The sequence below is a fragment of the Xyrauchen texanus genome, chromosome 22, assembly GCF_025860055.1.
Source record: "Xyrauchen texanus isolate HMW12.3.18 chromosome 22, RBS_HiC_50CHRs, whole genome shotgun sequence".
In the NCBI taxonomy this organism is placed as follows: Eukaryota; Metazoa; Chordata; class Actinopteri; order Cypriniformes; family Catostomidae; genus Xyrauchen; species Xyrauchen texanus.
Genome location: NC_068297.1, coordinates 2158693 through 2182683, shown reverse-complemented (window position 1 = coordinate 2182683; position 23991 = coordinate 2158693). Strand labels below are relative to the sequence as shown.

Genomic DNA, 23991 nt, shown 5'->3' with positions numbered 1-23991 from the left:
TAGATCATTTTCACATAATTTATATTGATTTTATTTATTTATATATTAAATTATTTTGCTTATTGCATTCTTATAGATTCCTAGATTATAGTTTATAGTTTAAGAATGTAATTGTAATTGTAACTATATTATTATGTAATGTATGTTTATTATTATTATTATTATTATTATTATTATTATTACTGTAATTTATGTAATAAAATGAACAGTAATATTAATTACTGTTAATTACTTTTTAATTCAAATTAATAAAAAAAAATCTAAATTTTATGATGGATTTTCATTTTAAAATTGAAAGTCTTGGTCTGGTAAAACAAAACAAAAACAACAATAGGGTAAAATAATAAAATCTATATATTAAAGGCATTTGAAAAGTATAAATAAAGAAATGATGATGTCATGGTAAAAAGTTTTAATGACTGTTAAATTGACTTTAATAGAACGTCAATAGACAAATCTGTTATTTATAAAACAAAATAAAATCTCTTTTTTTTTTTAATAAAATTTAAATTGAATAAAAATCAACCCTTGGGATATTAAAGTGCCTGTATAGCGAAAGTTTGGGTCGAGCTTGTGTCTAATCACAGATTGTGTTGTTTGTAGCTGGAGTCTGGTGTTCCTCTGCCGAGTCCGCAAGATCTCATGGGAAAAATACTCATTAAAAACAAAAAGTCCCACCCCAAACCGTCAGACGGCAGTACGAAGAAAAAACTGTCTGAGCAAGCGTCCAACAGCGACTCGTCCAGCGTATTTGAACCATCCTCACCCAGTGCTGGACCTTCAGGTACTAAACAAATCATATTCTACACTTTAAGTCCACTTAGAATAACACTCGATAATCAAAGCTATGAAATGATATTAATGCATGTATCGTAATTATGTAGAGACCCAAACATATTAATGAGATAATATTAATACAAATAATAATTTCTAACATGTATATAGCATTTTTCTAGGCACTCAAAGCACTTTGCATAGCATAGCGGGAATCTCCTCAACCTCCACCAGTGTGCAGCATCCACCTGGATGATGCCCGGCAGCCATAGTGCGCCAGAACGCCACCACACACCAGCTATTGGTGGAGAGGAGAGAGTAGAGTGATGCAGCCAATTCAGGGATGGAGATTATTAGGAGGCCATGATATGTAGGGGCAATGGGGGAATTTTGGCCAGGATAATGGAGTGGTGGTGGTGTAGTGGTCCAAGCACATAACTGGTAATCTGGTAATCAGAAGGTCACTGGTTCGAGCCCCACAGCCACCACCATTGTGTCCTTGAGTAAGGCACTTAACTCCAGGTTGCTCCGGGGGGATTGTCCCTGTAATAATTGCACTGTAAGTCGCTTTGGATAAAAGCATCTGCCAAATGCATAAATGTAAATGTAAATAATGGGGTTCATTAGAGCTCAGCAAGTAAAGATGCTGACTGGAGTCACGAGTTTGAATCCAGGGCGTCCTGAGTGACTCCAGCCAGGTCTCCTTAGTAACCAAATTGGCCCGGTTGCTAGGGAGGGTAGAGTCACATGGGGTAACCTCCTCGTGGTCACTATAATGTGATTCTCGCTCTCAGTGGGGCGTGTGGTGAGTTGTGCGTGGATGCCGCGGAGAATGCCGCCATATATTATGAATACAATTTGAATTGATACATTTACACTGTATATATACATATATATGACTCTTATTGCAAAAGGGCAATATGTCCCCTTTAAACTGGATTGTGCTCTCTTATATCTTTAGCACATTGAAAGAAAGAAAGCTTGCAGTGCACAAAAGCAAACGGCAGTCGTTAACTCTTCACCAGCCTCAGTTACCGGCACCGCTTTGTCGTAGTCCTCTAATCCATCAGCTGATGTCTGTGTATAGACGCATGTGGAGAGAAATGCACCCGACCTTTACACCCTCTGCAGGTCAGAGACGAACTCCCAGCCTCCTGTGTTTGTGTGTGATGGAGGTGTCGTGAGCGGCTGATGGATGCGAGCGGTTTCTAAAGGTCTACTCCAGACAGCATTGAAGCTGAGAGCAGATGTTGAACAGCTGGTTTCTCAGCAGGATGTTGATTTCTTAAACATCCACCTGTAAGAGACCCGAGACTCCAGAATGAGTTATTCACAAACTGAAAACACGGCCCAGTTATCAACAAGTCAATGCATGTTTTGAAAGCCAAAAACGCAAAGTCAAAGTATTTCTAGTTTTACACAAAAAATGAAAAATGTTGCCATTATGTTCTCATCCTCATATAGCTCCAAACCTGTATGCCTTTCTTCTTTTTGGATGTTTTGAAGAATGGCCATACTGCTGTTTTCCATATAATTAAAGTGAAGGAGAACTGGGGCTCCCCAAAGGACTAAAAACTCCCCAAATTAGCCCGTACGACTCGTGCTATTTTCCACGTCTTCTGAAGTCCTACGATGCCTTTGTGTGAGAAACAGAGGCAAATGAAAGTCTTTATTTAAGTTGTATATCCCGTTAAGATCTCCAGTCTTGCCCTATTTTGCTGTTCAGACGAAACGACTCATTGATTATGATTATCATCGTTGAGCGACAAACATCTGGTGTCATTATCATGGGTTTAACGGGGCTGTATCGAGCACCTGCCCTTTTCCTATCTGACACCAGCTTTGGCGCACAGGGCAGATTTGAGAAAGACTTGCAATACGAGGTGCTTTAACACACACCTATGCTTTTATTAAAGCAGTTTGACTGTCTTGTGTTTTTGCGGTTTAGTGTCTGCAGAGGTTGAGGCTGATGAAGACGATGATGAAGACGACGACGATGATGATTGTAAGAAGTCCATGGACGAGGTAAATCAGCGTTTTTACTCATAGACGTTTATATTTTAGTGGTAGATTGATATATTTACCTAGCTGGTTGACCATAATTGTGCCAGTTTTAGTATCATTTTATGTTTGATATATATATACGTAGTTTTATATTACATTTTTCATTTTATAGTTTTAACATATAATTAAAGGAATTTTTGAAAAGGTCATTTTCTGCATATCCCAGCGCCGTTTTGTGGTCAGTTCTGTATAACGCGGCGGCTCATTTGAGCTTATCAAGGCCCATTCGGCACATTTTGCGGCCTACCCACCCTCCAGTGGGGATTTCTTTAAGACTGCAAGGGAAGCTCAGCTTCCCCTATAATGTCAAAAAAATAATGGTCAAATATGTACTATTGTGTAAACAATTTATTGACTAAAAATGCGTTAGAACACGTTCATCTCGAAGACGAGTTCGTTCAGAATCAGCTACATTACATATAGCAGGTCGGCTGACTCGATTTACTTCTCATACATTCCTGTAGCGTCAGTGCAGTTCCCTGTTGAAGCCGAGCGTCCATTGACTTCAATGGGGCTGCTCTGAACAGTTTTTTTCAGTGCTCCGAAAATAGAAGGTCATTGGATAAATGCTGCGATTATGTCCCGCCCACGGACGTTCAGCGTCTCTGGGGGTGAATGAGGAGTGGGCTGGCCCGGACTCTGGGCTTCAGCGTGATGATTGGAGGATCTGTCGAAAGACTGCATCTCCTTTTGATTGACAGCGAATCTGTACTATAAGAAGTCACTGAAGCTATTTCGCGCTCAGTCCCATCGCGGATTTCTCAAGTGTAGTCGAAAGACAAACTGCTGCAACCTATTTCTTTATATTTGTTTGGCGAAATTGCTAGTCAATTTGCATAATACATTTCACACAATTATACACCACATTCCTTGTTTCAGTTTTACCAAGTTTAATATATTTAGTTTTAGAGCGTCGTTCGTTCGTTCGCTCGTTCGTTCGTTCGTTCATTCATTCATACAGTAGGCTAGGCTAGCGTCGTACGGGTGAAACTGCGCACGATGGCAGACGGTGCTAATATTGTCGACCTGATTTTGCCGAAGCCATTTGAAAGTCTTCCTTACGAGGAAAAAATTTGAATTAAACAGCAGGGCAGATCAACACCTAAGATTGATTTAGTGCAAAAAATAGGGTAAATAAGTTTATAATGTAGGCCGAAAATGAGCTTCCCCTCTTTGAAAGACCAGCAGCCGCCACTGCCACCCTCCCGCTCGGTTCTCCCGATGGCCAGTCTGCCAAAAAGTGCGTCAGCCCACCGGGAAAATTCCCGGTTTGCCATATTACCAGTCCAGCCCTGCTATACACACATATATATATATATATATATATATATATATTAGCAAATTGCATTAATGAACATGCCCAGTGTTTTTATCGTGGGCATTTTAAAATACTGTGAATACTTCTAGATACTTTATTATCCAAATTGTTTACATATTTAGAATTAGCCGGTTAAAATCTATAAAACTGTGTGTGTGCTGTGTACAAATGCGGTCAGATTTTCACATTGATCTAACAAAAACAGCAGATGTGCTGAATGAAAATGCAAATTCGCGCTCTGACAGTAGGGGGCGCTTATGCAGCAGAAATATAGCTGTTACCCTGGTAACGCCTGTACACAAAGCAGCCCTGCGCTTATAAACAATACTTTATTAGGCTTTATACAAAGGGAAGATGAAAAGGAAATGCCATTGAAGACAGTAAGTTCCCTTCAGAGATACATTTATATAAAAGAGACATAAAAGTATTGCATTCAAGCGCTTTAGTTAAAGTCTTCAGAAGTCATAATCACTATGAGAGCACTTGGATTTCGTCACGAGTCATTCTGTTTATACGTATAAACATACTTAACTAGTGCATTATTGTGGACCTTTTAAATCAATCTTTTTATCAGGCCTTCGTCATTTATATTTCGTACTTTTCAAATGCCTTTTATTTATAGTTTTGACAGTTTTAGCCTTGACCCAGACTCTCAACACTGAACTATGAAAATGCCATCTGTGCATTTTTAAAAAATGACGACTGTCCGACAGTTGTTGCATCATTTCCACACCAAACATGTTATAAATGTAAATAAAATCGCTGAACAGCGGAAATCCACGTCAGGTTTGCGTTGGATTTCTGTTGGTGTTTATTTAGTAATTAATAAACATCTGACTGCTCATTATGATTGCCATATAAATAAATACATGAAACATTGATTTAAGTTGAAATAATTTTATTAGCTTACTTGTAGAAATCGCACAATGACCCGAGAAGCAGGAAAAAAGGCTCAAAATACCTGGAAAAGTGGTCTGATATGTGGATGTGCGGTTGTTACTCAGAGATATCAGACCACTAGATGGCGCCATTGAACAATCAGAATTGAGTATTAGAGAGAGCCGTGTAATAAGGATGCTTAAAGGGAGTTCTTGGGTGGCTGTGGCTCAGGTGGTAGAGCCGGGTCGGCTGCTAATCGTAGGGTTGGCGGTTCGATTCCCGGTCCACATGACTCCACATGCCGAAGTGTCCTTGGGCAAGACACTGAACCACAAGTTGCTCCCAATGGCAGGCTAGCGCCTTACATGGCAGCTCTGCCATCATTGATGTATGAATGTGAGTGTGAGGATGATTGGGACACAGTATAAAGCGCTTTGAATACCGCTAAGGTTAAATAAGGCATTATATAAGTGCAGACCAATTACCATAAACGTTAGCTATGAAATTAGCCTTAGCAAGACAAAGGAGTCTGTCATTTTTTTTAACAAATATTAAGCACATTTCCAGCACAAAATTCGATTAAATGCAATACAGATTTTGAGATGTGCTGGAAATGACACTGGGGTGGGAATTTTCATTACGAAAATTATGCATGACCATAAACTGTTGGACATGGTTAGTAGACACAATTTGTATCTAATGCAATGACATTCACAATTTTTATAATAATAATTCCTTACATTTATATAGCGCTTTTCTAGGCACTCAATGCACTTTACAGAGCATAGGGATGATGATGCGATGGCAGCTATGGTGCGCCTGAACGCCCACCAGCTATTGGTGGGGAGGAGAGAGTAGAGTGATGTAGCCCATTCAGGGATGGAGATTATTAGGAGGCCATGATAGATAGGGGCCAATGGGGGGAATTTGGCCAGGACACCAGGGTTACACCCCTACTCTTTACAAGAAGTGTCCTGGGATTTTTAATGACCACAGAGAGTCAGGAACTCAGTTTAACATCTCATCCAAAGGACGGTGCCTTTTTACAGTATAGTGTCCCCATCACTATACTGGGGCATTAGGACCCACACAGACCATAGGGTGAGCACCCCCTGCTGGCCTCCCTAATACCACCTCCAGCAGCAACCTTGGTTTTCCCCAGGAGGTCTCCCATCCAGGTACTGGCCAGGCTCAACCCTGCTTAGCTTTAGTGGGCAACCAGGCAAGAGCTGCAGGGTGATGTGGCTTATGGTTTAAATGTCCTGCCATTAAATCTGTTTCTGTTATATGTTTATAGGATACAACAGGAGCTGAAGCTTTTGCCACTGAAGAAATGTCCACGCTAGTCAATTACATCCAACCTACCAAATTTCACTCCTTTGAGGTTTCCAAAAGTAAGTACTATGAAGGTAAAATAGTGCCTAAATGATTGTGATTGAGATTAAGAGTAAGCTATTGTTTTTGCGTGCACACAGCACGTTTTGTAAAGGTGTAAATCAAGTTGTAAGCGTAAGAAAATAATTAGCAATACTTTAATGCTTTGCAGAAGTGTAATTCATGTCTGGTGAATTTGCAATTTCATATTATCAGAAGTAAATGTGGTCTGTATTTTTCTGACTTACACTTTTGAATTTCTCACTGAAAAGAGTTTTGCAAGCACAAGGGGGAAGGCGGGTCTACCTGCTTCTAGTAACCAATCAAATGAGGTTTTCCCAGTTTACTCTGACCTGATTGGTTTAATGACGTGACAAGCGGCTTCTTCTTCGTATGGCTCAGCGTCATTCCTCTGGGTATCTCAAATATTATACTTAAATATTATACAGAAGTGTAAGTGCGAGGAAAAAAAAGGAAGTCAGAAGAATAAAGAGCACATATACTTTGTGTTAATATGCAATTGCAAATTCACAACCCATGAATTACATTTAATAAAGCTTTAAAGCATTGCTTATATTTTTTCTTATGCTCACAACTTGATTTACACCTTTAAAAAACCTTCCGTGCACATGCAATTTATTTTTACACTTGCAAATTTAATTAATGCTTATTTTTATATCATGCTTGTAACTTAATTTATGCTTTTACAAATTTTAAACTGCGCTTGCAAATCATTTAGGCACTATTTTACCTTCATAAAGTACAATCACGTGTGATAGTGTGTTAGCTGATTTATATTGAATAACATTAAACATATAATTTTCCATTTTCTCAGAAACCAAACGCAGTTATCAGATGTCATCGTTTGTGGAGACGAAAGCCCTGGAGCAGCTCACAAAGACACCCGTGGAGTTTGTCGAGCATCTTTTACCTACAAAAACTTAAATAACCCAGTGATTCATTTGTGTCACTGCTTCACTGTAGTTTAATCACAAGTACAGTGACCCACATATCAGATGGGACACATGACAGCAAAAGAGGACAAGTGCATTCATTATTTATGCCATGTAACGTATGACCTGAATAATCCAATCTGTCAGGCACATTTGCTGACATAGTCAGCCAGAGAGATTGCACATTGTTTTCATATTTGGATTTAGAATTTGCTACGTAGACATTTTAGAGCATATGTAGATCAATATTATAATAGTTAAAGGGTTAGTTCAACCAAAAATGAAAATCCTGTCATCATTACTCACCCTATTAGTCGTACGTTCATCCAGTGAATACAATAGGCAACCTTGTCTTATAGAATGAACGTTACTATAACTACATTTTTGAAAATAGTCAGCGTAGGGCACCATCTTACCCTAGGTGGGCACCATCTTACCCTAGGTGGGCACCATCTTACCCTAGGGGGTACCATCTTACCCTAGGTGGGCACCATCTTACCCTAGGTGGGCACCATCTTACCCTAGGGGGGTACCATCTTACCCTAGGTGGGCACCATCTTACCCTAGGGGGGTACCATCTTACCCTAGGTGGGCACCATCTTACCCTAGGGGGGTACCATCTTACCCTAGGGGGGCACCATCTTACCCAGAATGTCCACCGGCAGCCCTTACTCGCATGTTATACATTATTCAAGGAACCGAAAGCAGTTGCAGAACACAGACAATTTTACAGACGACACACTTTTGATGATTAGAACACTACTGGTTAGGTTTAGGTTAAGGAGGTACGTTTTATTCATTGCAACCTCCATCTAATATTCACCTAAAAAACCCTGTCTGATTATGACACCATTTCACTCGCTTTTGGCGCCCCCTGCTGGACATTTCACTGGGAAACTGCAGACAAATGTGCAACGAAGCATTTCATTTCGTTTTGCAAAAATGTTGCCGCGGTCACGTAATGTTCATGAGATCAGGGTGCAGTAGGATACATTTTAAAGAATGTTAATGCTGTTCTTTCCCATTCACTGCACAAAAATATTCGTCTTAGGCCTAGACACTAATACGTTTTCGTTTGAAAACGCATCTTTTACTCTCCATTATGGCCTTCCGTCCACACTGAGACGGTGTTTTTGTCCGTGAAAACTGAGCTTATTGAAAACGCTCTCCAAAGTGGATACATTTGAAAATGGCGTTTTCGCGTTGTAGTGTGGACCGTGAAAACGGATGCTTTGGAAAAAGATGACGCATTTTTAGTCATGTGATCTATCCAACCAAAACAATTAAGATGGCGGCCTGTGTTATAGCGGCGCTGTTGTGCCTGATACTCACTTTGATAGCGTTGTTAAAAAATAAATGTCACTTTGTACAACTGACACGTTGCGTTCCTTAAGGCGAAGGGACGTTCACTCGGAATTGGTGTCCGGCGACGGAACACGAGGACAATTGCGTTTCAGACCGTACGTGCAGCGGGGATTTTCCGCATGCGCAGTGACACGATTTAAGCGTTTTCATACGTTTCAGTGTGCACTAGCAACTTTTGGAAAACGTTAGTGTGGACGGAGGCGTTTTGAAACGAAAACGCCATTTTCAAATGTGTCCGGATTAGTGTAAATGTAGCCTAATTTTCCAGTGAAAATATCTCAACAGCCCTAAAACAAGAAAATATAGTTTACCCAAAAATGAAAATGTTCTCATCATTTACTCACAATTATGCCATCCCAGATGTGTTTGACTTTCTTTCTTCAACAGAACACAAAAGAAGATTTTTAGATGAATTTCTCAGCTCTGTTGGTCCATACAATTCAACTGAATGGGTGCCAAAAGTTTGAAGCTCCAAAAATCACATAAATCATCATAAAAGGAATCCATATGACTCCAGTGGTTGAATCAATGTCTACAGAAGTGATTTAATAGATTGGGGGTGAGAAACTGATCGATGTTTAAGTCCATTTTTACTGTAAATTCTCATCCCTGCTCATTCAAACTCCACTTTAACTTTCAATTTCTTCTTCTTGTGTTTTTGGTGATTCTCATTCTTCATGCATATGCACCCTACTGGGCAAAGGGAAGAATTTCTAGCACAAAATTACTTAAATATTGATCTGTTCCACACCCACACCTGTCATATCACTTCTGAAAATCTAGATTTAACCACTGGAGTAGTATGGATTACTTTTATGCTGCCTTTATTTGATTTTTGGAGCTTCAACATTTTGGCACCCATTCACTTGCATTGTAAGGACCTGCAGAGATGAAATATTCTTCAAAATATCTCCATTTGTGTTCTCCAGAAGAAAGAAAGTCGTACACATCTTGGATGCCATGAGGGTGAGTAAATGATAAGAGAATTTCATTTTTGGGTGAACTGTCCCTTTAAGAAAGACACTGGCATAAGATATTTAGTAAAACTATTTTCCAATAAAGAAAGTTTTCCCTTTTAAACTAGTTTTTTAACCCCATTGGTATTTTTTATTTTATTTAAGTATTAACTAGGGGTGCCGCTTTATTTAGTGTTAATTTAGTGCGATTAATTTAGTAAAAAATTACATTTTAATAAAATTAACACAATTAATCTTGCCCCATAACCTGTATAGAAATTCTGTAATAAAATATTGATTTCTAAAGCAACTTTTTGTATTTACTAATCATTGATTTACACGTCTGCTACAATAATACAATATATTTCAATCTGAATTATCATATTTATTATAGGCCCTACATATAATATTTATATTTATTTGAATTATTATGTAGAATTTATATAGTGTTATATCAATATTTGCTGAAAAAGGCCCCCAAATAAAGATTATTTTGATTATTTAATCGACATGTCATGCAATTAATTTGATTAAAAATGTTAATTGAAGCATTGATTAACGATCTATTTACTAATTGTGATGGATTTATGAATTTATCATGCAGCAAATATGGCCCCTTAACCATGTGCATGTAGATACAACAAGTTTCAGCTCAGCAGAATTTATCCTAAAGGAACCCGAGTCGATTCCTCCAACTACATGCCTCAAGTGTTCTGGAACGCCGGCTGTCATCTCGTAGCACTCAATTTCCAGACAATTGGTGAGTAGATGCTTTAAAATGCCTTTGGAAAATTGTGAAATGAAATGTCAACTTTAATTCACTTAGTTTGGATTGTTTCGTCGTCTCTCTCTCTCTGTCTCAGATCTGTCCATGCAGTTAAACCTCGGCATGTACGAGTACAACGGGAAAAGCGGCTACAGACTCAAACCTGAGTTCATGAGACGACCGGACAAACACTTTGACCCCTTCACAGAAAGCACAGTGGATGGAATCGTAGCTAATACTTTATCAGTAAAGGTTAGACCATTTTCAATTTTGGGTCACGTGAGAGGGAAGGAAAACTTTTGTGTTTTCAAAGAACGCATCTGTAGCTAGCTACTGAATAATAACACATCTCTATCAAAGGAAGTTTCACCCCCTTGAGTATTGAGTTTTACAGCTACAGTAATGCAAGAACGCACATTGAGTAATTACGACCACACACTTGCAATACATTGGCCATGCATTTACGTTTTCATCTGCATACTTGCATAGATTACGTTACAGTGTTGCAAGTTATAATCTTGTTGTCTTTTCCAATAGATCATATCAGGACAGTTTCTGACAGATAAGAAGGTGGGAGTTTATGTGGAGATTGACATGTTTGGACTTCCAGTTGACACGAGACGAAAAGCTTTTAAGACAAAAACATCCCAAGGCAACGCCATCAACCCTGTGTGGGATGAGGAACCCATCGTCTTTAAAAAAGTAAAGGATATTTTTGGTGTGTTGTTTTATAGACAGCATGGGAGAAGAGGCATTAAGTCATGTTGTTTATTTGCTAGGTTGTTCTGCCCACTCTTGCGTCCCTGAGAATAGCTGTGTTTGAAGAGGGCGGGAAGTTTATTGGTCATCGGATAATTCCCGTGTCAGCCATCCGACCAGGTGCGAAACTCACTTGCAGGGCAGCACTGGATTAACTGGATAAACCTTAAACCTTAAGAATTAAACTTGTGCAATTAAGGCCATGTCCACAATAGTCAGTTTAAGTTTGAAACCATTTTCAGGTTCCTTACGTCATTGTTTTCCAAAGTATGCTGTTATTGAGAGCAAGTCTCTGTTTTAAGTGGTGGAAAACGCCATTCTAATGTGGTAAAGGTAGCAAAATCAATGCGTTTTCAAACGGAAACATGGCATAATTCAAGCCAGAACTGTTAAACCTGCAGACTTCATTCAAATGTACGTCTTTTGGATTACTTTGTTAGATGCTGTTGTGATGTGCCAGCTGGTATGTGATAGCTGTGTGGTATGTGTAAACCACACTCCCTGGCCTCAAGAGGCAATTAGCAACTAACTAGAGGCTGTAGTCTTTAGCCTCCTCGTTAGCGTGCCCGCATCTGATGTCAGCTGATGGTGGTTCGAATCCTGCTCTGAGAGGGTCAAGCAGTACTGGTTACAAGTGGTGCCATGACCCGGATGGGAGTGAGGTTTTTGGGGTGTTTGTGGAATGGGAACCAGCTGGTACATGATAGCTGTGTGGTATGTGTAAACCACACTCCCTGGCCTCAAGAGGCAATTAGCGACTGATGCTAGATGCTGTAGATTTTAGCCTCCTCGTTAGCTTGTCCACCTCCGATGCCGACTGACAGTGGTTTGAATCCCGCTCGGAGCAGGTCAAGCAGGACTGGTTTCAAGTGGTGCCGTGACCCGGATGGGAGTGAGGTTTAGGGGTGTGCAAGGAACGGGAGCCAGTTGGTACTTGATAGCTGTGTGGTATGTGTAAACCTCACTCCCCTGGCCTCAAGGGGCTCACTAGCGACTGATGCTAGATGCTGTAGCCTTTAGCCTCCTCGTTAGCATGCCCGCCTCCGATGTCAGCTGACGGCGGTTCAAATCCCGCTCTGAGAGGGTCAAGCAGGACTAGTAACAAGTGGTGCCGTGACCCGGATGGGAGTGAGGTTTAAGGGTGTGCATGGAATGGGAGCCAGCTGGTACTTGATAGCTGTGTGGTATGTGTAAACCTCACTCCCCTGGCCTCAAGGGGCTCACTAGCGACTAATGCTAGAGGGTGTAGCCTTTAGCCTCCTCATTAGCGTGCCCGCCTCTGATGTCAGCTGACAGTAGTTCGAATCCTGCTCTGAGAGGGTCAAGCTGTACTGGTTACAAGTAGTGCCGTGACCCGGATGGGAGTGAGGTTTAGGGGTGTGTGTGGAACGGGAGCCAGTTGGTACATGATAGCTGTGTGGTATGTGTAAACCTCACTCCCCTGGCCTCAAGAGGCTCACTAGCGACTGATGCTAGAGGCTGTTGCCTTTAGCCTCCTCGTTAGCGTGCCCGCCTCCGATATCAGCTGACGGCGGTTCAAATCCCGCTCTGAGAGGGTCAAGCAGGACTAGTTACAAGTGGTGCCGTGACCCGGATGGGAGTGAGGTTTAAGGGTGTGCATGGAAAGGGAGCCAGCTGGTACTTGATAGCTGTGCGGTATGTGTAAACCTCACTCCCCTGGCCTCAAGGGGCTCACTAGCAACTTATGATATAGGCTGTAGCCTTTAGCCTCCTCATTAGCGTGCCCGCCTCCGATGCCGGCTGACGGCAGTTCGAATCCCGCTCTGAGAAGGACAAGCAGCACTGGTTTCAAGTGGTGCCGTGACCCTGATGGGAATTAGGTTTATGGTATTTGTGGAACGTATATATAGATTGATAGATAGATATACAGATAGATGTGCGGTATGTGTAAAGCTCACTCCCCTGGCCTCAAGAGGCTCACTAGCAACTGATGCTAGATGCTATAGCCTTTGTCCTCCTCGTTTGCGCTCCCACTCCTATGCTGGAGACCCCGGTTCGAATCTCACTCAGAGCGGGTCGAGCAGGACCGATTACAGTTGTATCCATCCGCACTGTTTTTCAGTTGATTGTCCATGTAAAAATGCACTAGATATCTTTAACCGTCGTGTCACGTCTTGCTGTTTTCTTTTTTAACATCTTGTGCAGGAGCACCGTGTTTAGTTGAAACCTGTGTCCGCTCTTTTCTTGCCATCTAGCTTTTTTTTTAAGCTCAAAGGCGTGAAAGGCCTCTTAGAATATTTACTATTTACAGTAAATTTTAACCAGCAGTGATGATGTTGAATTGCGGTTGGTCTTTTCTTTCTTGCATCTATTTAACAATCTATAGCCATCTTTACACTCTGAAAATGGTGTTGCGTTGATACTCGTACAAAGTCAACAAAGTCATGACAACGGCAAAGCAGCATTTCATTGATACAGAACCAAAGCCTATAACCTAAACTACCCAACACTTTCACTCTATTCTACTGCTGCCTTGCAAAAACTGCTATTTCCTTCACAAAATGCAAACGTGGTTGTACTTGTTGCTTTTTGGCTGTAAAAACAGCAGTTTCTCACACTACGTTTTCTCACAGGTTTCCGTTACATTGGTTTGAGGAACGAGAAGAATCAAGCGCTGACTCTTCCTGCTATATTTGTGTATATTGAGGTGAAGGACTATGTACCTGATACATTTGCCGGTAAGAAATTAACTATGTCACAAAATGATACAGTAGTGCATTACAATGGTAGTGCCATAAGATTCTCTGAAGTACATTTAGTACCATGGTATATATCAAAATACCATGATATTGCCATCTGAAACTATCATTGAACCATGGCACATTTTCTAAGGAAAGCCAGAATGCTTCTCTTCATGATGTCCTTTAGTTTAAAATTGTTGCACCATTGAGGAAAAACATACAATGACTTTCTAAATAGCATTTCACACATTTATCTCCATGTTAATTCCCATTTGAATAAATGTCACACACACATAATTATGATGCATTATTAAGAGGTGCAGGAAAATATGCGAGAATTTTTCCATTCTTTCATCAGAATGAAACATTTGCATATTACGATACACATAAAAACAGGATTTTTGTATTATAAAAATGTAAATTTGTTACAATTTCTGTGGGGTCTATATGACTTTTTGTGTGAAAGTGTACTTCATATTTCATGAATCATTGTAATATTTAATTAATTAAACGTAAATGAACATGGTTCAGTTTTCATTTATTCCTCCTATTCTAATAAAGAAGGGTCATTTGCGGTCATTTTTGACCGGAAACAGTACAGGTTTAACTTTTTAATTTTTTTTTATTTTTAAAATAAATTATAAAATTTCTTCTACCCAGAAATAAAAACAATAAAATATTACATTTCTTATGCGTTTTTATTTTAGATTTTATTTACAGAAATATTTCTCGATCCGTGCATATGCAAATAAGCAGATTTATGTAACTTCACTACAGTAAAAACCTGTACGTTTATAAGTTGAACCATATGATGTGTGTCAGGTATTGGGGTCAGAGTGCTGCCATATGGTGAAAAAACAACAACAACAACAACAACAAAATAAATAAAATATATTTATATGATTTAATTATCATGCTATGACAATAATGGCCAGTAGATGGCATGATTTGTAGTCTCACCCCTTCATTAATGTGTGTTTGTTCTGCACTGTGGCTGATTTATACATTGTATTTGACAAATCAAAAAGAAATTGCTGTTTTTTTTAGTCTTTTCCATTTATTTCCTATGGTTGGGCTCAGGGCCGGACCTAGGGTTTTGGTGGCCCTAAACAAAAATAGTGCATGGGGCCCTACAGGTTTCAAGAAAATTCTAGTTAATTTAGAAAAAATATACGAAATGAAACATACTACGTTTCATTGATATGGTTGTGTGTTTTGTTGATTAGAGTAATTGATGGGCAAAAAATAAAATAAATGGGGGTGGTGGGTGGGGCCCCGAACCAATCACGGGGCCCTAAACAAATGTTTAGGTTGTTTATTGGGTCGGGCCAGCCCTGGTCGGGCTGTTTTGACCGCAAACAGTAAAGGTGTTGCTTTTTTAATGATCGAGTCCAATTATGTGTGATTTTGTGTGTATGTTCAGATGGAAAATTTAGGAAAATTCACCAAATCTTGTAATGCTCAGATAAAGGAAACTTTATCTTTTGAAAATTGTATTACATTGGAAAAAACGATTTCAGTCAAACATGACCGAACAGTATAAGAAGGTTAAAGATGAAATGCAAAGGACAAACAATTCTCAAAACACCCTCTGACAATTATCAGCAATATTATTAAATAAATAATATCTAAATGTAGTGCTCTGGACCGCTAAATATTACCTTTACTATAAGCAAAATGTAATTTTAAGAAAAATACCGTAATAAAATGTTATCCAGTGCTAATGTAATAGGCCAAGGTGGTATTAAATCATGGAAATGAAATGTTTCTAAATACATTGGATATTTTTTGGGTGGTTTTAATATTTGGTGGTGTGGAAGGTGCGACATATTGCGGCAAGTCAAAATGGTAAATCGCAACTAATAATATGAATTATTATAATTTTAAAGCTGGATTGTAAATGTACCTGTCGGACTGTTGGCCACTTCTGTGTTTGTAACGGTAATTTACTGTATTTGTTGTGTTCGACGTGACTGACAGTATGTTTCTCTGGTTTACAGATGTGATTGAAGCGCTCTCCAACCCTATCAGATACGTGAACTTGATGGAGCAGAGATCCAAACAGCTCGCCGCTCTCACACTAGAGGAAGGAGAAGAAGAGAAAGACACCAACGAGGTAAAGAAACTGTCTTACAAGTAAGCCATTGGCGAAATATTGCTTGTTTGAGCAGCATGTACATTTCTGGGTGGCACTGTCTGTTTAGACCAATGGTAGATGGTTATTCTTTTTGCATTTCACCTTTAAATTTCTACACATTTAGTGTTAAAGTGCTCAACTGTAATATGAGTTCATATGTTTAAACTTACTTTACTGTAATGGGATTAGACTACTTCACTTGAATGAATAACTTATGATTGTATTTTGGTTTTAACTTAACTGTAATTAGTTGAAATCAAATATGCAATGCAAAGGTAACGACAGAACAATAACTTTAACAGGACTGCTGAAAAAATATCGAGGCTGGATTACTATAAATGTAAGTGCAGCGTTGTTCTAGCAACTGTACATCATCGCACCATTAGCTGGGTAATTGCTTCAGTGTGCTAATGCGGCAACCTCCACCACCCCACCACCACCAGTTGAGTCCCGTCCTGCACGGTGGTGGGCTCCTCGCCCCTGCCTCCTATCTCCGGCAGGATATGACAGTTCCGAGTACTACAACTTCGGACCGCCAGACGGGGCCTACGCCAAAGAGAGAGACATTACTTTCCTGTTTTATATTCATCAAATAAATGTCATCTTCAATTTCACCCAAGTCTGCGAGTCTTCCTGATAGAACTCACTGTATTTCAGAATTAGCAGATCAGCTTTATCCCGCTTGCAGATAGTTCAAATTGCAGCTGCAAGACTTTTAACTAGCACTAAAAAACGAGATCACATTGCGCCGGTGTTACAGTCCTTGCATTGGTTGGCTGTGCGATACAGAGTCAATTTCAAAATACTTCTTTTAAATAATTAAATGGTTTGGCTCTTATTTATCTTTCGGATTTACTGACTGAATATCGTCCCGCTTTTTCTCTCCGGTCATCCAACCAGAGATTGTTGTGCATCCCAAAGTCGAAGCTGAAATGTAGGGGTGACCGCGCCATCTCGGTAGCTGCACCCAGAATGTGGAATAAAATCCCATCTCTTTGATTTGGCATATAACCAATGAGGATGTTTTATTGCACTGTATTTTAGTAATGATTGACAATGAGTATATTGTCTCATTGTTCTGGTCTTTATTGTGCAGCACATTGGTCAACCCTGGTTGTGTTTATTGACATTGATATTGACGTCAATCCCCAACATGGCGTCATTACTGGAAAAAGTAATCCGTGACAGTAACCTGTTACACCCATCACTAATTTATATATTGTAGTATTTAGGAGGAGCCTAATTGACAAACTCACAGATGTTAAAAAGGTCACAGAGGTTTTGGTCTTGACTCTAGTGAAGTTTCTTGTTCTTCAGGCAGAACAGGGTGTTGAAAACCCCTCAGAGGTGAAAAGTGAACCCACACCCGCGCCGGTAGAGAACGGACTGAGTCACGCGCCCAGCGCGACTCCTAAACCCACCTCGCAGGTCAGCACACAGCCACAGTCCACAGGTGATATTCTTACAGATCTTCTATTATAAATACACATCTCTCACAATTAACTGTCTTTACATATGCACAATCTATGACTTAAGACAGGGCAGAAATATGTTCAGTGTTCTAGGGTAGGGGTCGGCAACCTGTGGCACGTGTGCCAGCAAGGACGAGAGAGGAGTGGACTATTTTTATTAATGTTTTCATGAGCTGAGTGGGAGGCTAAACAAAAAGTTAAAATGTGACGAGACTGCAGTACACCCAACAGACTCGTGCAGTGCGTGCAAGCCATTCGCGCATCACGAGCCGGCAGCGCAACATTTTCGATTAATCGCCCGAGTAAACGCAGTCGCTTTGCTTCGGTCAGGCTGCGCGGATGACAGCCTACATTCAGTGTTTCATTTGTTTCTTTTTGCTTTCAGAACAACACGTGATGTAATAAAGAAAACACCACTATTAATCCTTGAGGTTAACCCATCATACAGGTACACCGTCCTTAAACCATAGTCACACTCACAATGACATTAAACGATTAAAAGAGAAAACATTAACCCACATCGTGGGGTTCAAAAATCTTGCAAACGAGTCTATTCAAAATATAAATTAAACCTGGAAATATAGTTTTAGGATTTTGCATGTGGGATTCCCAAAAAAGGGCTAATAGTTGATTGTCTTGTGATGTGCGAATAGCTTGCACACGTAGTGCAAGTCTCTTCACACTTTAATTGGATTACATCAAGATGTACATTGAAATGCAGGTGCGAAAAACTTCATATAAATATAATAGCCTGCTCCTCTCTCGTTGTTGCTTGCATACTAGTGATTACCCCTCTGAAAAATGTATGACATTATATAAGAAATATTTAAGATTCCATGCATTTTCAGGATCAGTAATCAAATAAGCAAATTTGTTACATTTAAAGGGTTAGTTCACCCAAAAATTAAAATTTTCCCATAATTTACTCACTCAAACCATCCTAGGTGTTTATGACTTTCTTCTTTCAGCCAAACAGAATCGGAGTTATATTAAAAAATATCCTGCTCTTCCAAGTTTTATAATGGGAGTGAATGGTACCTTAGATTTTGAAGCCCAAAAAAGTGCATTCATCCATCATAGAAGTCATCCATACAGCTCCAGGGGGTTAATAAAGGCCTTCTGAAGCGATGCAAAATACTCTGTTGCCCAGCTCTATTTGTTTGAACCGGAGTACACCGACCACGGATGCCAGAAGATGGAGGAGGCTGCTGCAGCGGCACAGATTAAATAATCTGGTAGACTGAGAGTACGGGAGGGAGACGTAGATGGAGCGTACGTGAAACGTAGACTGAGAGTTTGGGAGACGTGGTGGTGCTCATGCAGGACAATGCCAGGTAATGCCAACAGAGGCTGAGAGTGTTTGCTGCCATGAATGGACGATTGGAATGACTGGATAGACGTACGAACGCACCATTTTAAGACTAATACAAATCTACAGTATTGCTAAAACAACTCTCTTCTTTTAGCCATTTTCCTTTGCTGTAAACAACGCACACTTCCGCATTCGTCACTTCTAACCGGAGCTTACGCTACGCCTACATCATACGCCGGAACTCGACTCTCTCATGAATGCACGGACGGCCGTTACAGGAAGCCAGTGATTATAGTATATAAAGTTATAAATATGGATATTTTTCTTTGCTTCAAAAGGCCTTTATTAACCCCCTGGAGCTGTATGGATTATTTTTTTGATGGATGGATGCACTTTTTTGGGCTTCAAATCTAAGGTACCATTCACTCCCATTATAAAGATGGGAAGAGGCAGGATATTTTTTAATATAACTCTGATTGTGTTTGGCTGGAAGAAGAAAGCCATATTCACCTAGGATGGCTTGAGGGTGAGTAAATTATGGGATCACTTTCATCTACTAACCCTTTAACTGTGTTAAGTCATTTTGTACAAAGTACAGGTTTTCTTTCATTAAGGGGGCTTTCACACTTGGTTCGATTGCCTGTTCCGAACCAGAGTTCGATTGCTCCCCCCTGCCCCCCGATGGACTGTGTTCACATTATATATTTGTATCCGAACCGCGGTACGCTTGCGTCATGAAGCTGCAGCTGGTGCGTAATCGTGTTGCTTGATAACCGCGAAATGAAAAGGCGTCAAAATTCAATGAATAGACTTGCTCGGTTCACATTTGTTCTTCTTTTTTTTAACCTTTGGTTTTGTTTTCAACATCAAGATACAGAAACACACTTGCGTTTGTCTGCCGCAAAAATACTGAAATCGTTCAAAAGACAGCGGGCTGTCCGCCGAAGACAATTTTTGCGAAGGCAAGCAGAAATCATCTCTCTGCTTGCAGAGCGTGTAGCGCCAATCCCGCTGTCGTCAAGGTAAGTGTATACACACACACGCACACGCGACGCGACGCACGCATCGAAAGTAAACCCTTTCCGCTCATTTTGAAAGTGACGCGTGTGAGACTGACGACCACATTATACGTCATCAATAGCGGTTCACTTCCGCGGTTTGGTTCGATTGCATTCATATCCGCAGCGAACCGTACTGGAGTTCACATGAACCGTACCCCAGACCACCTTTTTAAGCGGACCCGAGTATGGTTCGCGGGTGCGCACCCGAGTTCGGAAGACAGCGTTCACATCATCCAAACGAACCGAACTCTGACGTCATTCGAACCGGGGTGCGCACCAAAAGTGCTAGTGTGAAAGCCCCCTAAAGCACTTTCACAAGATGCTCTGTGAAAATTCACATGCAATATTTTTCACATCCGGGTTTTGCAAAGAATGTTCACTCAAACTGTTATGCTGATAATATTATTTGTATCGGCACAGCCATTGACCAGGAAAATAAAAATTAGCACTCCATGTCAAAATGGTTGCCGATCCCTGTTCTAGGAAATGCATATGTTTTATCTGTTGAGCTTGATGTATGTTTCAGGCTCAGCAAAACCAGCCACAAAGACTGAAGATCTTATCCAGAGCGTCCTCACCGGTCAGTAACTGTTGTCATTTTGTTAGCTTTTAGAAAAATACTTTTATTTAATTAATTTGATGATGATTCTGATGAACAGTATTAGGAAAAATCCCAATGTATTGACAATACTAGACTCTCTAAATAAAAATGATATTAAGACTTTAAATATTTGTCAGCCTACAAAGTATTTATTTGAATTATATAAGCACTTTTTGTACATTAAGTTGTTTGATATATTATTGCCTCCCCCTGGCATTTTTTATTTATTTAAATATACTCACCAAAAATATATATTTTCACCTATTTTTAAGATTTACTTATTTAAGATTTACACATTTACATTTTAATTTTTTTTATTAAATTTTTTTAGAGAATCTACAATTTTATGGAATTTGCTTAAATCTTAGAATTGTAATCTTTAAGATGACTCTTCTCCCATTTAAATAAAGATTAAGTAAATTGAATTAAATACATAAAAAATATTCACGATTTTATATTAGTGTATTTCTACGCTATATAAATTGTTACATTTTATATATATATATATATACAATTAATATATATTTTAGATTCTGCACTAATAAAATCTGAAATTCATGTCTATTTACTATTTCAAAACATAATCATATATATTCTAGTCGTGCAGGTATGGTTCTGTTTTATTAGGTAGTCAATGAGTGTAAATCATTCTGAAGGGGTGCAATAAATTATTAACATTTCCGATGTACTGCTTTAGCAAATCCATGCACTTGAGTTTCATAAAACATCATAAAGTATTGAGGAGATTATATAATTGATATCTATTTAGTCTATTTCCTTCTCAGAGATGGAAGCTCAAACGGTCGAGGAACTCAAGCAGCAGAAGATGTTTGTACGAGAACAGAGGAGACACTATAAAGAGATGAAGGACCTAGTGAAGAAACATCACAAGAAGACCACTGAAATGATCAAAGAGCACACGGCCAAATACAACGAGTTCCAGCACGACCACCTCCGCAAACGATCCGTCCTGCTGAAATCTGCCAAACGAGACGGTAAGAGGAGGTAGGTAGACTTCCTCGGCTTCTTTACTTCCTTTTACTGCCTTAAAATCTTCATGGAAAGTTCCTTATGAGTTGCGAAGTAATAATTACAATCAGATGAGTTTGTTTGGACAATAAAGCTCCTTATTCACTTACTGACAATCAGCTTTATAACCTTGGTAGAAACCAGACTCACTGTGGGGGGCAGTTCCCGTCTGACTAACATCATGAATATAATGACAATATTAGTTATTTATGTGCAGTGCAAGTCATGTTTTAATATGAGTAAACTAAGTAATGGTCAGTGTTTAAAAAATTATTTTGTAAGAACTGTAAAATTAATGACTTTGAAGTCCATTCTGGATTAACTGCAGAAGTTCACATACATGCAATTGGCTGATTGAAGGCATTTGTTGGCAATTAATTGATAGTCAATATATTCCATTTCAAGAGTGTAGTCCATCATTAGACCGAGGTGATGCAGGCCGAGATCAGTGAGGTGATCAGTTCAACCAGCAGGTAATTTCGATAAGGTCTATTCTAAGTCCAAGGTTCAGGCAATGGCATATGAAGTATCCCATGTCTTATGGTTGGAGTTGGCATCAGTTCATCCCCTGAAGTCCATCATAATAGACTGAAGTTGTGTCTGGCTGGCACCGGCTGCATTTAGTCGTCATCACTCAGAGACTTAGCAGTGGAATCCGCCACCAAGCAGGAACAGAGGTGGATCTGTCCGGCTCTGGATTCATATGCCGAGGCTGAGAGATGGAAACAAATAGAATAATATTAGCCTAGATGCCATTCCGTCTTTTTTGCAGGGTTATAGAGCATGATAAATGTTTCTGGTTCTGGCAGACCTAATTAAAGCAGCCTAATTGTGAGTTGATGGATAAATGTACAAATGTGTATGCCTGGCTAAATAGATGAGTCTTTAGGAGAGCATTGTTTTTTTGCAGCTCTACTCCTATCTAAATACATCTAGAATGTGTGGTTGGTATCCAGGGTATGGCCCTCCAGTGGTTTTCCTCCTATCTAAAAGAAAGGACGTTTTCTGTAAATTTAGGTACTTTTTCTTCAACGTTGGCTCAATTAAAGTGTGGTGTCCCTCAAGGGTCGATCTTAGGACCCTTGTTATTTTCCCTGTATATGCTTCATCTGAGCTCTCTTTTTCAGAAGTACAGCATATCATATCACTGTTATACTGATGATTCCCTATTTTATTTCCAAGTGAGTGTAAACAAGAATTGTTCATCTGAGAACGCCCTAAATTGCTTCAAAGATAAACATTGGCTGGCAAAGAGTTTCTTACAATTAAATGAAAGATCTAAGGGTTACCGTGCCTTTTATGTGATAGGTCCTTATCTATTGAATAGTCTCCCTTTCCATGTGAGGTCAGCTTCATCATTAGCCATTTCTAAATCTTCTTTAAAAACATATTTTTATTCTGTAGCTTTTGAATCGATCATTGAATAGTTTGAAATGGATAAATACATGATGTTGTATTTAAATATTTTTATTTTATTAAGTTTTATATTTAACTTTAAATCAATCTGTTTTTATATTACTCTGTCATTTTGATTGTTCGATCTGTAAAGCACTTTGGATCATCTTATGTCGTTTTTAAACGTGCTCTATAAATAAAGATTGACTTGACGACTATAGTCTAGACTTAAACTCAGTGAGTGTGTCTGTGTCCCGAACAATGTTATAGAGACTATTCCATAGTTTAGGAGCCAAATAGGAAAATTATCTACCTCCTTTTGTGGATTTTGATATTCTAGGAACTACTAACAGACCAGAATTTTGCGATCATAAATAATAACGATAAAATTAGGCTAATATGATCATATTTCTTGGATCGCTCTGGCAGCTGCAGTTTATTTATTGAACTTGCAGGACATCCTCCCAGTAATGCATTACAATGATCTAGTCTTGAGGTCATGAAAGCATTAATTAGTTTTTCGTCATCAGCATCGGGGAGCATGTGTCGTAAATTAGCAATATTTCTGAGGTGGAAGAATGCTGTTCTACAAACATTGGAAATTTTATTTTCAAAGGACAGATTGGTATCAAATATAACACCTAAGTTCTTTACTGAAGAAGACAACGTAACAGTGCATCATCGAGACTCAAATAATATTTTAGGTCCAATAATAAGTACATCTGTTTTGTCGGAATTGAGTAGAAAGACATTTCTGGCCATCCAATCTTTGATTTCATTGATACACTCTGCTTATTTCATTGTGTTTAGAAGAAATATAAAATTGGGTATAATCTGCAAAACAGTGGAAACTTATTCCATGATTCCTGATAATGTCTCCCAGGGGAATCATATATAAGGAGAAAAGCAGAGGCCCTAAAACTGATCCCTGTGGCACACCATACTAAACTTTTGTTTGATTTGACAATTCCTCATTTACACAGACAAAGTGGTAGCGGTCTGCTAAATAGGACATAAACCATGCTAATGCAACTCTTCAAATGCCAACATAATTCTCCAGCCTATTCAAGAGAA

The 23991-nt window shown here is 39.4% G+C and overlaps 2 protein-coding genes across 2 annotated transcripts in view; one reads left to right on the top strand and one right to left on the bottom strand.

Moving 5' to 3' along the window:
* The window catches only part of LOC127662459 (thioredoxin-related transmembrane protein 4-like), a 115056-nt gene that overhangs the window by 55279 nt on the left and 35786 nt on the right, over positions 1–23991 (bottom strand). The window lies entirely within an intron of this gene.
* Positions 1–23991, top strand: part of LOC127662283 (1-phosphatidylinositol 4,5-bisphosphate phosphodiesterase beta-1) — a 77102-nt gene that overhangs the window by 43522 nt on the left and 9589 nt on the right. The window contains exons 14-26 of the mRNA XM_052153413.1: positions 604–784; positions 2723–2799; positions 6333–6429; positions 7245–7329; positions 10319–10443; positions 10547–10701; positions 10987–11151; positions 11229–11328; positions 13803–13907; positions 15911–16026; positions 17365–17500; positions 20419–20472; positions 21279–21498. Of these exons, the coding sequence (XP_052009373.1) occupies positions 604–784; positions 2723–2799; positions 6333–6429; positions 7245–7329; positions 10319–10443; positions 10547–10701; positions 10987–11151; positions 11229–11328; positions 13803–13907; positions 15911–16026; positions 17365–17500; positions 20419–20472; positions 21279–21498 (1616 nt within the window). The remainder of the gene's footprint in view (positions 1–603; positions 785–2722; positions 2800–6332; positions 6430–7244; positions 7330–10318; positions 10444–10546; positions 10702–10986; positions 11152–11228; positions 11329–13802; positions 13908–15910; positions 16027–17364; positions 17501–20418; positions 20473–21278; positions 21499–23991) is intronic.